Source organism: Mesoplodon densirostris, chromosome 3 (genome assembly GCF_025265405.1).
Source record: "Mesoplodon densirostris isolate mMesDen1 chromosome 3, mMesDen1 primary haplotype, whole genome shotgun sequence".
Taxonomy (NCBI): domain Eukaryota; kingdom Metazoa; phylum Chordata; class Mammalia; order Artiodactyla; family Ziphiidae; genus Mesoplodon; species Mesoplodon densirostris.
Window position 1 is genome coordinate 151152506 of NC_082663.1, and position 12826 is coordinate 151165331.

At 61.1% G+C, this 12826-nt stretch overlaps 1 protein-coding gene across 4 annotated transcripts in view; it reads right to left on the minus strand.

The window, feature by feature from the left end:
* PIP5K1C (phosphatidylinositol-4-phosphate 5-kinase type 1 gamma) overlaps positions 1-12826 on the minus strand; it is a 59424-nt gene that overhangs the window by 25863 nt on the left and 20735 nt on the right. For all 4 annotated transcript variants that reach the window (XM_060094636.1, XM_060094637.1, XM_060094634.1 and 1 more), the window contains exons 2-5: positions 5560-5591; positions 4062-4154; positions 2121-2251; positions 1139-1256 (exon numbers count right to left, since the gene is read on the minus strand). In XM_060094636.1, coding sequence (XP_059950619.1) covers positions 1139-1256; positions 2121-2251; positions 4062-4154; positions 5560-5591 — 374 coding nt within the window. The remainder of the gene's footprint in view (positions 1-1138; positions 1257-2120; positions 2252-4061; positions 4155-5559; positions 5592-12826) is intronic.

Consider the following 12826-nt stretch of genomic DNA (forward strand, 5'->3'; position numbering starts at 1 on the left):
CCCTCTGGGAAGAGCAGGGAGAATGAAGTTGAAGGTCGCCAAGGTGGGGCCGGGTGACCTCAGACGTCTGAGGTCCCTGCACTTTGCTTATCAAGTTCGAGATCAGGCCCCAGCCATCTCCATGGCCCACCTCTGTGGACGTGGCAGTTCCACTGTCCACTCCCTGCTAATGGACACCGAGGCCATTTCTCCCCAACTGTGAACAAGGCCGTAGGTTTCCCCTCCCGGTAACATGATAACACAGAGTCTGGGTAACCGGCGTCCTTTCTGCTGTAGAACCACCAGGCTGCACACGAAATGCTCCTCCTCGCGCCGCGGAGCTCGCAGATGAGGGAAGCTCTTCCCAGGGCTGGGATGGGAGAGGTCGCGTGGGTCTCGGTGACTTCTGGGCGCTGACCAGGCAGAGCTGGGGAGCCCCAGGTCACGTGTGTCCCCGGCCGGAGCAAACGTTGGGCCTCCAGAAGGACGTGGCCCCGGCTGAGGGCACAGCTTTCCCACAGATTAAGACCCGAACGGGAGCAATCGGAACACAGTCAAGGCCCCCCAAACGCACGGATCAGGCCTCCCCGGAGACGGCAGGTGCTGGGAGGTCAGACGTGGGCGTCTTCGCAGACGCCGAGGCCTCCACGTGCAAAGTCACAACGTGTGACCAGGCGGGCCTGGAACAGACCAGCCAGACCTTCTGAAGTGGAGACTCTGGCCGACGACCCAGACGCTGCTGCCGTGAGGCTCCATCTGGACATGACCTTCAGGAGTCCTGACATGGATGCGAGGTCAGAGGGTCTGGCCTAGGTTTTGGTTTTTCTAGCTTGAGAGACTAAAACCACAGCGGAGCCGGGAGGACAGAGTCCAGGCTGGTGGCCAGGAGCACAAGCATGGCCAGTGATGCAACAGTCCCTCCAGGATGAGCGCACAGGAGACTGTAACGTCTGGAAGGAACAGACGGCCCAGCCAACAGCCAGCGAGGACCGAGTCCGGCCCACCCTGACTACAAACTGAGCAGGGAGCCCGGCGACACTACACCCACGTTCCTGCCCCACAGAGACCAAGAGGCAACAAACAGGTGGTGATGTGAGCCGGCGAGCCTGGGCTGGAGCCGGGGGAATGGGGACGCAGCAGCAGCCGAGGACACACTCACCAAGTAGTCATCCGGCCGGATCCCAAAGAGTTCCCGGAAGTAGCGGAAGGCGACGGGTGCGTAGGTCTTGAACCTGAAGTCCTGGAAGTGATGGGCGGGGGTGAGGTTGCTGCCTTCACTGCAGAGGAAGCAGGGGGGAGGTCCGTGAGGGACGGTGACTCGTGTGCTCTCCCCTCACCCGCTGACGGCCCGCCTGCCTGCCCAGGCCCAGGCTTGGCCCCAAGGTCCCCGAAGAGCCAATCCAAAAAGCAACACGGGGCTCCCGATGGGACAAAGGGCCATGGCCAGCCTCGGGCTGTCCCCCAACAACCACCCTCCCTTCATCAGCAACAGAGCCCACAGCATTGGGTGTACACGTGGCTGCCCAGAATAAGACCACTGCCAGCCTCTCCCACAGCCAGGTGTGGTCAGGGGGCTGTGCTCAGCCAATCCCCTGTGAGTGGAGGAGAAATGATGTGGGTCCTTTCTTGGTCATGCCCTTAAAGGGCGGGGGCATGTGCTCTCCCTCTCCTCCTTCCTGCTGTTGGAATGCAGGTGTGATGGCAGGAGCCTAGGCAGCCCCTGGGGGCCACTGGTAAGTAAAGCGGCATATTGAAGATGCTGGAGAAACCAGAAGGAATCCGGGCCCCCCAACATCATGGAGCCACCTGACCAGCCCTAGACTATCAGTGTGTGTGAGTGTGTCGCGCATGAGCGCGCACACACAGGCACACACACACACACACATATGAGAAACAACGAACTTCTGTCTTTCCCTATTTTTAAATGTCACCATTATATTGCGTCCCTGTGATTCAGCAGCAAACTAACATCCTGACACAGGGTTGGACCTTAAAGCCAGGAGACCCCAGGAGGGGCCAGTGCTATTTTTGGCAGAGAAAGGAGTTGAGAGAACAGGAAGACTATTTCCTATCACCGCTGTCTGTGAGCAGGGCAAGCTGCTGAAGGCATGGGAGCTGCCCCCGCAGGGCGGGCCGGGTACCTGGGGAAGAAAATGCTCTCCACCACGTAGAAGTCCTGCATGAGCACGTCGCGCTCCGGCTTGGAGCTCAGGTTGCCCACGGTGTAGCCAATGCCCAGCTGGATGGCCCCCTTCAGGGTGGAAGACGTGGTCTGCGGAGAAACCCAGCCACATCAAGACCCCCGGGGCCGGTCCCTGGCCCAGCCCTCGGCCGCCAGGGTGAGAGGCAAGATGGGAGGCCCCCTTGGGACGGGGCGGTGGGGGGGCGGCATCTGGCCTGCCGCTCAGGCTGCACAGCCACACAGCAAGGAAGTGGCCTGGCTGAGATGCCACCACCACCTGGCACGGCCCCAAGGCCTGTTTTCTATCCAGCTTCTAGAAGGTTCCCACATCTCAAAACTGCCCCAACACAGCAAGGGTCTTTGGGGGATTTTGCCAGGGTTTCCTTTGGGGGGAGGGCACAATACACAGCAGTGCCCAGGCTGCACTTCCGACACCAGGGTTCCATCTGTCCACCTTCGAGGGGCTCTGCCTCTCTATTCCTCGGTCCCCACCCCGGTCGGGGATGGAGGTGACAGCGTCAGCCCTCCCGGGGCCACCTTCATGCCCGCCCACACTGGAGAAGCACCAGCTGCCTGTCCGTCTGTCAGCACCGCCATTCATGTTACTGTCACTGTGAGCCCTAAGCAACGCGCCCACCACTGAGGAAAGACACCTCAGCCCCCAAGTCACTGACTCTGGTCCCCAGAACCCCCACTGCAGGAGCAAGCCCTTCCCCGGCACCCGCCTCTCCTCCTGAAGCCCCCTGCGAGCCACTCCCTCAAGATGCTACTGACTGAACACAGTTCTCCAGAGATGTGCAGACAGTTAACAAGCACAGGAGAAGGTGCTGAACACCACCAGCCACCAGGAAGATGCAAATCTGGACACAGTGAGACCCGCTTCCCACGTGCTGGGAGGGACAGAACCAGAGAGACAGACAACAAGCACCACGGAGGCCCGGAGAGTGGAATCCCTGTGCTCGGCTGCTGAGAATGGAAAAAAGGGCAGCCGCTGTGGATAGAGTCTGGCAGCTAGTCCACTGGGTTACATACGGCTCTCAGGGGACTCAGCGGTTCCACTCCTAGGTGTGCCCAGAGAGAGAAGCACAGTCCACACAAAAACCTGTACACAAACCTTCACAGCAGCACTACTCACAACAGCCGAAAAGTGGAAACAACCCAAGTGTCCATCGACAGATGCTGGACACACAAAATGCTTCCCTCCACACACGCGAGCATCACTCGGCCATGAAAAGGGGTGAAGCACTGACGCTCGCTACCACGTGGATGGACCCTGAGAACACGATGCTCAGTGAGAGAAGCCAGACACAGGATACACAGTGGGTGATTCCATTGATGGGAAACGTCCAGAACAGGCAAATCCACAAGGACAGAGAGTGGGTTCCTCATTGTCAGGGGCTGGGGAGGGGGTGGAGGAGGCTAAGGGGTGCGAGGGTTCTCTTGGAGGTTAAGAGAAATGTTTTAAAGATGACCTTGGCGATGGCTGAATACTCTAGAAACCACCTAACTGAACACTTCAGAAGGGTGACTCATAGGCTGCACGCACTGGCTCCCAGCAAAGCTGGTATTTTAGGAGGTGCAGCAAGGCCGGGGGAGGGGGGGACCAGAGGCAGCGGGGCCCAGGGCTGCCTCTCACATCCCCGGCCCGACCGCTCCTCTCCTCAGCCCCCCTTTCAGAGGGAAGGGAGGGAGCTGTGATTTCCTCTTGCACAAGGTCACGCCCAAGGCCACAGGTGACTCGAGGAGCCCGGCAGGTGCTGCAGCCTCAGAGCAGCTGCCGGCAACCGAGAGCAACTGTCTCCAGCCACCTACAGCCACTGCCCACACCCGACCTTCAGGGCCCGGTGCACCCACGAGGACCCCTCGTCCCACCCCCGCCGGCAGAGGGCAGAGCAGGAACCTTCTTGTAGGTGGTTTCGCCGGATGCGTCCACACCCCGATGACCCAGCTTCTTCCCGTGGCCAGGGCCCGGCTGTCCAGTCATCAGTGGGGCCTGGAGAAGAGGAAGCAGGAAGTGTTCAAAACTGGCAAGGAGGCACTGCTGCAGGGGCCAGAGTGCTCTGGAAACCCTGCCGAGAAAGGGGCTTCGTGCCGTGCCCAGCTGGAGCCCAGGGCAGGGGCCGCTGGGGGCGGGCTGCAGGGCACTCGGGCTCCATGCCCGGGGGGGGCCACCCCCAGACCAGAACCGCTGGCTCCTCTAGAAAGGAGGAAGGTCAGCAGCCCCGGCCCTCTGCAGGCGGGGGGAGAAGAGCCCCAATTTCAGGGTCTCCCCCCACCTGGCACTGCTGACTTGGGGCTGGTCACTCTGTGAAGGGGGTGTCCTGGGTGCTGTGGGGTGTGGTGCAGCATCCCTGGCCCCCCCCACTCGCTGCCTGTGGTTGTGACAACCACAGACGCCCCCCAAGACATGGCCAGGTGAGACCCTCTGGGCTGGAATGACTGCAAACAGCATCCTCCCTGAGGGAAGAAGTCCCACTGGCCCGGGAGCAGGCTGGCTCCTGCCAGCTCCAGGGGACACATGTGGCAGCCCAGCAAAGTCGTGTGGAAGCCGCTGGCCCCCATGTGTGACATCACGGGGGGGATGGTGGATGGGGCAGTGGGGCCTTGAGGGATACAGGTGCCAGCTCAGGGCTGGGCTCCACAAGTCACAGACATTTAAGAAGCACCTGCCGCCACCTGAAGGGCTCAGACCAGCCTGTTCTGCACGCTGGCCACCAGGGGCCGGGCTCCACTCAGGGAAAGTTAGTTGCCAGCCCTGCTCCGCACCCATCTCTGGCTCCCCACTGCCTGCGGCCTGGACGCCCTCCGGGACCCCAGCAGGTGGACAAAGCTCGCCTAAGAAAGACCTGAGTGCCCAGCCGCATCCTGGGAGAGGAGCCTGGCTGGGAGGGAAGGCAGACACCCGGGGGTGGGGGCTCCTGTGCACCTGGGCTGCCTCTAACCCGCTGTCCGTGGCTCCTTGGACAACAGGACTCACAGACGCCCCTCGCAGGCGGCCTCCAGGAGTGACCGGAAACTGACCAGGGACTGGGTACCCGGGGCTCACACGAGTGGACAGGACTGGAGGAACCTGGACAGGTGTGTGGGGCCGCTGGGGCGCCATCCTGGAGGTGCGGCTGGCGGGCGGTGGCACCACCCTCTCCAGACCCCTTCCGCCTCCCCGCTCCCTGTCCTCGGGGCCCTCCTCACCCACCCCACCCCTCCCTGAAACTCAAGACGTTGGCGGGACAGACAGGTTTTCACCGTCTGACGACAGCTGCTTATTTGCTTGGCCAGCACCTGGGGCCCAGAGAGGTGCAGGGAGATGCCCGAGGCCACAGAGCAGGATGCGGGCTGGGCCAGGCACTTCCGGTCCACCTTCGGGAGGCAGGCCAGGGTGGGGCCCATGGGACACTCACCTCCACCGGGGTCGTCTTCTTCGGGGCCAAACCTGAGGGAGAGAAGGGAGACTTCAGTCTGGACACGGGGGCGCCCCCATACACGCACCCTGCGCCCCTGGCAAGGCCGTGAGGACCCAACATGGGCGACGGGCCCGGGGACGTGATGCAGGCGGGCTGGACGCGGGGCCCCAAGGCGGGAGAAGCTGGGGGAGCGACCACCCCGACGTGGCCGTGCAGACGGGGGGGCAGAGGGGGGCGGGAGCGGGAGAGGAGAAACGGCACAGCCCACCGCCAGGAGGGCCCCGGGCGAGGGCAGGTGGTCGTCGCAGGGACGGGGCAACAGCGGTTGGCGGCTGGGGCCCAGGCTGGAGTGATGGCGCGGTTCCCGAGGCAGTCGGGCCAGCCAAGGACGCTGCCTGGCTCCCACCCACACGGCTCCCAGCTGGGGTCCGGGGGGCCCAGGAGGCTCACGTGGGTAGGCCTCAGGCCAACCACTGACCCCTCTAACCTCGGTGTCCTCACCCAGAAAGCAGGCTTCTGAGGATTATCTGTTCAGTGAGTGTGATCAGCAGATATCCATCGCCCCAAGGATGTCCACATTCTGATCCCAGAATGGGCTTTAAAGGTGGGGTTAAGGCCCCTGAGACGGGGATGACCCTAGATTCCCCGGAGGGGCCCAGCGTCATCCCAGGGTCCTTATAAGAGGGAGGCGGGAGGGTCAGAGGCAGAGAGAGACGGGAGATGCTGCGCTGCTGGCTGTGAGGATGCAGGAGGGGCCGCGAGCCAGGGATGCGGCGCCTCTAGAAGCTGGAAAAGGTGGGAACCGATGCTGCTCTGGAGCCTCCAGAAGGACCAGCGCTGCCCACGCCTGGATTTAGCCCCGTGAGGCCCTAGTTAGACTCCTGACCTCCAGGACTGTGAGAGAATCAGTCTGTGTGGTTTTAGATCAAGTTTGTGGTGATTTGTCACAGCTGCAACAGGAAATTCAGACACCGGTATCTACCAGGTGTCAGCTTGGAGAGGGGAGGTAAGTGGTGACCAGGACAGTCCCAGCCCCCGCCTTCAAGGGCTCACAGCCCAGGGGGAGCAGAGAAGGGCCTGGACAGTGCAGTGAGTGCCAGCAGGATGACTTGGGGTGACAGGTGGGGGGTCAGATCAGCAAGGGAGGACTTGGGCTTTTACCCCAGGGAGGTGGGAGTCCTGCAGGACCAGGGGTGGGAAACACACCGGACGTGACTCAGGTGCCCTCTGGTGGCCGTGGGAGGACAGAGCCGGGGACCAGTGGGGAGGGGACGCACTGGTCCAGGTGGGAGATGATGGGGTGGGCCAGGGTGGCTGCCGTGGAGGGGTGAGTGAGAAGTGGGCGGATTCTGGTTAGCTCTGAAGTCAGGATAGACAGGCTGTGCACACTGGGGGCGGAGTGAAGAAAAGTGAGGAGTCGGGAATGACTCAGGATCTTGGAGCGACTCACAGAAGGAGAGAGCTGCCTCGACCAAGATGGGGGACCAGCAGGAGCAGGTTTGGGGGGTGGTCGGGTGCAGGGTGGCCATGCTGAGTGCGAGAGCCCCGTGAACCCCCTGCGTGAAGACGTCAAGGGGCAGCTAGACCCTGAGTCAGGAGCTCGGGGAGGCCCAGGCTGGAGACAGGGCTGTAGGCAGCTGTCCGGGGGTAGAGGGGGTTCGAGCCCCAAGGGTAGACAAGGCCGACCGGGGAAGGTAGGGGTGGGGGAGGAGAGATGCCCACGGTGGGAGGCAGGGGGAGCAAGGGCAGCCAGGGAGCAGCAGGCCCAGGTCAGGGGTCAGAACACCCACTCTATCCACCCGGTTCGGGCCAGGGCTGGGGGGCGGGGACTGACAGTGAACGGGCATTCGGCTTCCTCTGGGAGGATGAGAATGTTCTGGAATCAGTGGTAACGGCTGCACAACACTGTGCAAGAAACACTGAATTGTACACCTAATAGGGAATTTTATGGTATCTATGAATTATCTCTCAATAAAGAACATAAACCCAAGATGACACGGCCATGGGTGCAGCCAGGCTGGACAGGGTAGGGACTCCCCTGAGCACCCATCTCTGTGCGCAACCCCCAGAAGACAGGAAACTGAGGCCAGGTGGGCAGCCAGCTGGGCGCTTCGTGGCAGCACGGCCCACAGAAGGGACCCCCCCACCCCCAGAGGACAAAGCCCACAGGCCCTGGAAGGCGCATACCACCACCAGAACGGGAAACGCCAGCAACATGTGGGTCACATCAGCCATGCTCGCCGGCAATACGCAGGCCTCCCAGCCTGGGCTCCCCGGCCACAGGGACGAACCTGGGCTCAGCCCCTCCTGAGGCTGAGGGGGGTGGCGGAAGGTGCTGGAAAGCCAACATAATATTTTCATTGGCTGTCCAACAGCAGAACAATGCATGGTTTTGTGTCTGGGGTGTGGGGGAAGGAAGAGGGAACAAGGCAGGAAGTGGCAGTGGACTGCGCAGAACATTCCAGACTTTGTCTGGGGGCCCCAGGCAGCCTCTTCTCGGCCCACCTGGGGCACCTGAGCCCACAGCCCAACCCCTGTGCCCACCCGAGTCCGCTGCAGCTCCCGGCCCCTCATCCCGGGGTCCAGCTGGTCCAACACGGTGGTCCCGATTCCCCCCCAAGCCCCAGCCTACCACCGAGGCCTCTGCAGTCTTAGGCCTGTGGGAGCGGCCTGGCCAACACCAGCATCAGATGCAAAGTCCCAGCCGGGTCCACCCTGCCTGGGGACACTTGAGGGACTGACCTCAGGGTCTCCCCGCTTTGTGCCTGGATCTCACCCCCAGGCCCCCCTGCTTCTCCTGGCTGGTGAAGGGGGAGACCCACCCCACCCGGAATACCCCCAGGTGTGAGGCCAGGAGGGGCAGCAGGCAGGCTCCACGCTGGCCCAGCTCACAGGGCAGGGGTGGCAGAGACAGAGCGAGGGGAGGACAGGGAATTGATGGCACACCGGGGACGGTGCCGCGCCCTCTGCCCGGACACTCTCCCTGACGTCCCCTCGGAGGGGCCTCCTCATGGCCTCCCCGGGTCCCGCCATCCACACGCTCTCACTCACTCTCTGCAATTCCCTTTTGGAACCTTGTCTGTCCGTCGCCCCCGTGACCAGGTGGCCCTGTTGCTGGGGGCCACGCGGTTCCTGCACCCGCTTCCACCAGCCGGGCCAGGGGCGGCAGGGACCACGCCAAGATGTCGAACTCCTCCCAGCCCAAGATGTGACCAATTATCTTTTGAATGAGCCACCCCGTTTTCAAGGAAATTAAGTTTTAAAAATAGCCAGGGAGAGGAGGAAAGTGTGAGGCGCTGCAGAGCTGAGACCTGGGGGAGTCTGGGGGCACAGCTGTGCCTCGGGCCGGGCTCCCCGCAGACACCCCTGAAGCCTGCTGACGAGGGACCCACCCCCTCCTCAGTACACACAGGACCGCTTCTCTACATTTGATGTGGAAAATGAGGCAAAGAAAGCTCCCCAAGGACCCGGGGAGGGGCCTTAACATCTGTCCTTCAGCAAAACCACTAGGTTTTTTCTACCTTGACGTCTACCCAGAGTCCACCACTGTCCCCGGCTCCTCTCAGCCCCCATCCTCTCCCACCTGGACCAGCTCAGTCCCCTCCCCTCTGGTCTCCAGCTCCCACCCTCCCTCCAGTCTGCCCTCCCCACAGCAGCCACCAGGGGGCACCTGTGAGCACCTGAGTCAGGCCCCACCCCTCCTCTGCCCACAGCCCTCCAGGGCTCCCACCTCCCTGGAGATAAAAGCCCAAGTCTTCCCTGTGGCCCACAGGGACCTGCACAACCTGCCCCATCCCCTCCCTGCCCTCCCCCCTCCCTCCTTCTCCCCCTCCCTGACTCTGCTCCAGACACACAGGCCTCCTTGCTGTGCCTCCAACGTGCCAGGCCTGGTCCCGTCCCAGGGTCTTTGCACGGGCTGTTCCCACCACCTGAAATGACCTTCCCAAGACTCCTGCAGGGTTTGCGCCCTTGCTTCATCCAAGACCTGGCTCAGACATCAGCCCCTCAGAAAAGCCGTCCCCCAACCACCTCGCCCCAAACTGCCCCTCTGAGGCCACTCTCCCCACCTCTCGGCTTTCTCTCTTCCCACCACTTGACACCACCTGGTGCTTGTGTGTTGCATCTTCCCCCAACTACAGGGGGCCAGGTCTGCTTTGTCACCTGCCAACAGGCACCTGCAGAGCTCTCTGAGTGCTGAGGGGGAGAGGGCCCGCTAGAAAGAGGCGGCAGGGGGCATGAGGCCTGTGGGGTCACTGCAGGGGCTGTGCCCTGAACACTGCCCACTTGGTGCCCAGGAGAGGGCTGGCTCCCCATGACTCAGCAAACAAGAAAGCACAAGGCCGTCGGGCCTGCAACCCCGAGAAAGCAGGAAGCGGTGCCAGGGCCAGCGCTCACTCACTTCCCCTATTAGCTGGAAAGGTCTGGCCACAGCAGCAGAATCCTGCAGGGAGGCCGCAGGGAAGCCGGGCATCCCATGGGCATGGCAGGAAGCTGGGGCCCCCGGTGAGGCCGGACCACCCACAAGCCACACCAGGAAATCTGCCTGTAACCCATAAGGACGGCCGGCTCTGTGGCCAACAGCCGTGTGACTCACCCTGAGCTACAGAATTCGACGGAAGGGACCGTGTGACGTGAGGAAGGCGGGCAGCTTCTGGTTCTACCCTCGGGGTCCCTGCTGGGGCCCTGGGGGAGACCCCCCTAGGGGGGCAGGCAGCCCCCTCCCCTGAGGCCTGTGAGCGCAGGAGCCTCCTAGACTTCGTGCCGCCCGCCGAACCCGACCCAGATGGCAGAAGCACAGGCAAGCGTGTGCAGTTTGCAGCCACGCAGCTCCGAGGTGGCTGTTACACAGCAGTAGCTGACTGACGCAGGTACCACACCTCCACACCGAGAGCACTTCCGAGAGGAATATAAGGATCCGGTTCCAGGGACTCCTCTGGGAGAGGGATAAAGGAGAGAGCAGCTTGCATTCTTCACGCTCACAAAAGCATTAAACGTGCCACACGACAGATCACTCATCCCTAAAAAGGCATGAAGCACTGATACTCGCTGCAACGTGGATGGACCCTGAGAACACGATGGTCAGCAAGAGAAGACAGACGCAGGACACACAGTGGGTGATTCCACTGATGGGAAACGTCCAGGACAGGCAGATCCACAGAGACAGAGTGTGGGTTCCTGGCTGTCAGGGGCTGGGGGGAGAGGATGGGGACTGACTGCTCATGGGGACTGGTTTCTTTTTGGGGGGATGGAACATTCTGGAATTAGATTTTGGTGGTGGTGGCACAACAAAGCGAACATAATAAAGACAACTGAACTGTGTATTTCAAAAGGGTGAATTTTATGGTATGTGAACTCTATCTCAAAAAAAAATTTTTTTTTAAGGAATGAATCCCTTTAGTTGCAAAAACACCACCCAGTGCTGTGCGGCACCAGAACCTTCTCCAGACCCTGCCCCTCTAGCAGTGATGCTGCAAAGCAAGAGTATGCAGGCCTCAGTCTCCCCACCTCTGACACAGGGTTGTGCAACCAGATGGAGGTGTCTGAGCTCACAAAGGGCAGCCAACCCTCCAGGCCGCTGCCCCCCTCAACCTCCTGTGGGGAAGGACCAGTTTTTCCTTCTGTTTCCAACCCATCCTGGGGCCAGACATCCATAAAACAGAGTAAGAATCAGCTACTGGAGAAGTGAAGCGAAGACACGCAAGATCAGGCCCGAGGTTTTGCTCCTGATTCCGCGCGCACACAACTGCAGTCAAACCGGACAGAAGTCACTGCCGCGGACCCCCACCTCCTGCTCTCACCTTGTGGAGAACCCACCGTCGTGTCAGCTGTGACAATCTGTGCAGCCCGGCCTCGGCCTTTCCTCTTCCCACTGCGGACAGTGTAGGGGGCTCCGGGCACCCCCAAAGCCCACTCGCTGACCCAGCCCGCCCCCCAGCATTGCGGACACGAGGCCCGGGTCGCTCTCTGTGGAGCCGTCCTGGGCACTGTGGGATGTGGAGCTGCATCCCTGCGCCCCCACTGGACGCCAGGGGCCGCCCAGTTGTGACGACAACAGCTGACAGGGTCCCAGGGGACAGGGTCGCCCAGGTCAGACTGTCTGCCCTAGTCCCTGTGGTCGAAAGCCCTAGGACGAGACGTTTACCACGGCAGTGACAGCCAGCATCACGCCCTGCCGCTGTGCGGGCCCTGTCCCACAGACCACCCGCCCTGCCCTGCCACTCGTCCCTAACGCCACACTGACCGGGTGACATGGGTACTGGCCTCCCCAGTCTGCATGGGGACCCGAGGCAATGGTCCCCATGGGAAAGCAACAGACAAGAGGTGTGAACCCAGGCACGCCTGACTCCACAGCCCCGTGCTCGGCGAGTATATCCCTCGGTTACACCATCAGAAACCCCCTACCTGGGCTTTCTTTCTGGACGTACTGCGTTGCTGTGAGTTGAGTCAACTTTCAAAATCACAATGTTTTGGAGATAAACCTGGGTTTCTTGAAAAGCGAGCAGATCTACATAGACAAGGCCAACATCCTCACTTGCCTGGATCCACGTTCTTGCCCTTCGTGGTCTGTTCCCCCCATGGTGGCCAGAGGACGCCGGTGAGTACCTGAGCCAGACACCACCTGATTTAATGACCACATTTCATTACCACCATTACCACCAAGGGGACGCACGGGTTTGGAGAAATTTAGGAAGTTATCCCAAGTCAAAAGTGAAAAACCTTACGATCACACCTCAGAATAAGTCACGTCCAAAAAACTATTAAGAAACTACAGGAAAGGGGAAAAAAAAAAGCAGGGGTGGGTCCTGAGGCAGGAACAACCTTTACTTAAAAATAAGTAGGGTGGGCTTCCCTGGTGGCGCAGTGGTTAAGAATCCGCCTGCCGGGCTTCCCTGGTGGTGCAGTGGTTAAGAATCCACCTGCCAACGCAGGGGACACGGGTTCGAGCCCTGGTCCGAGAAGATCCCACATGCCGCGGAGCAACTAAGGCCATGCGCCACAACTACTGAGCCTACGCTCTAGAGCCCGTGGGCCACAACTACTGAGCCCACGCACCACAACTACTGAAGCCCATGAGCCTAGAGCCCGTGCTCTGCAACAAGAAAAGCCACCGCGATGAGAAGCCCGCACACCACAACGAAGAGTAGCCCCCGCTCGCCACAACTAGAGAAAAGCCTGCACACAGCAATGAAGACCCAATGCAGCCATTGTAATAATAAATAAATAAATTTCTTATAATAATAAATAAATTAATTAATTAATTAAT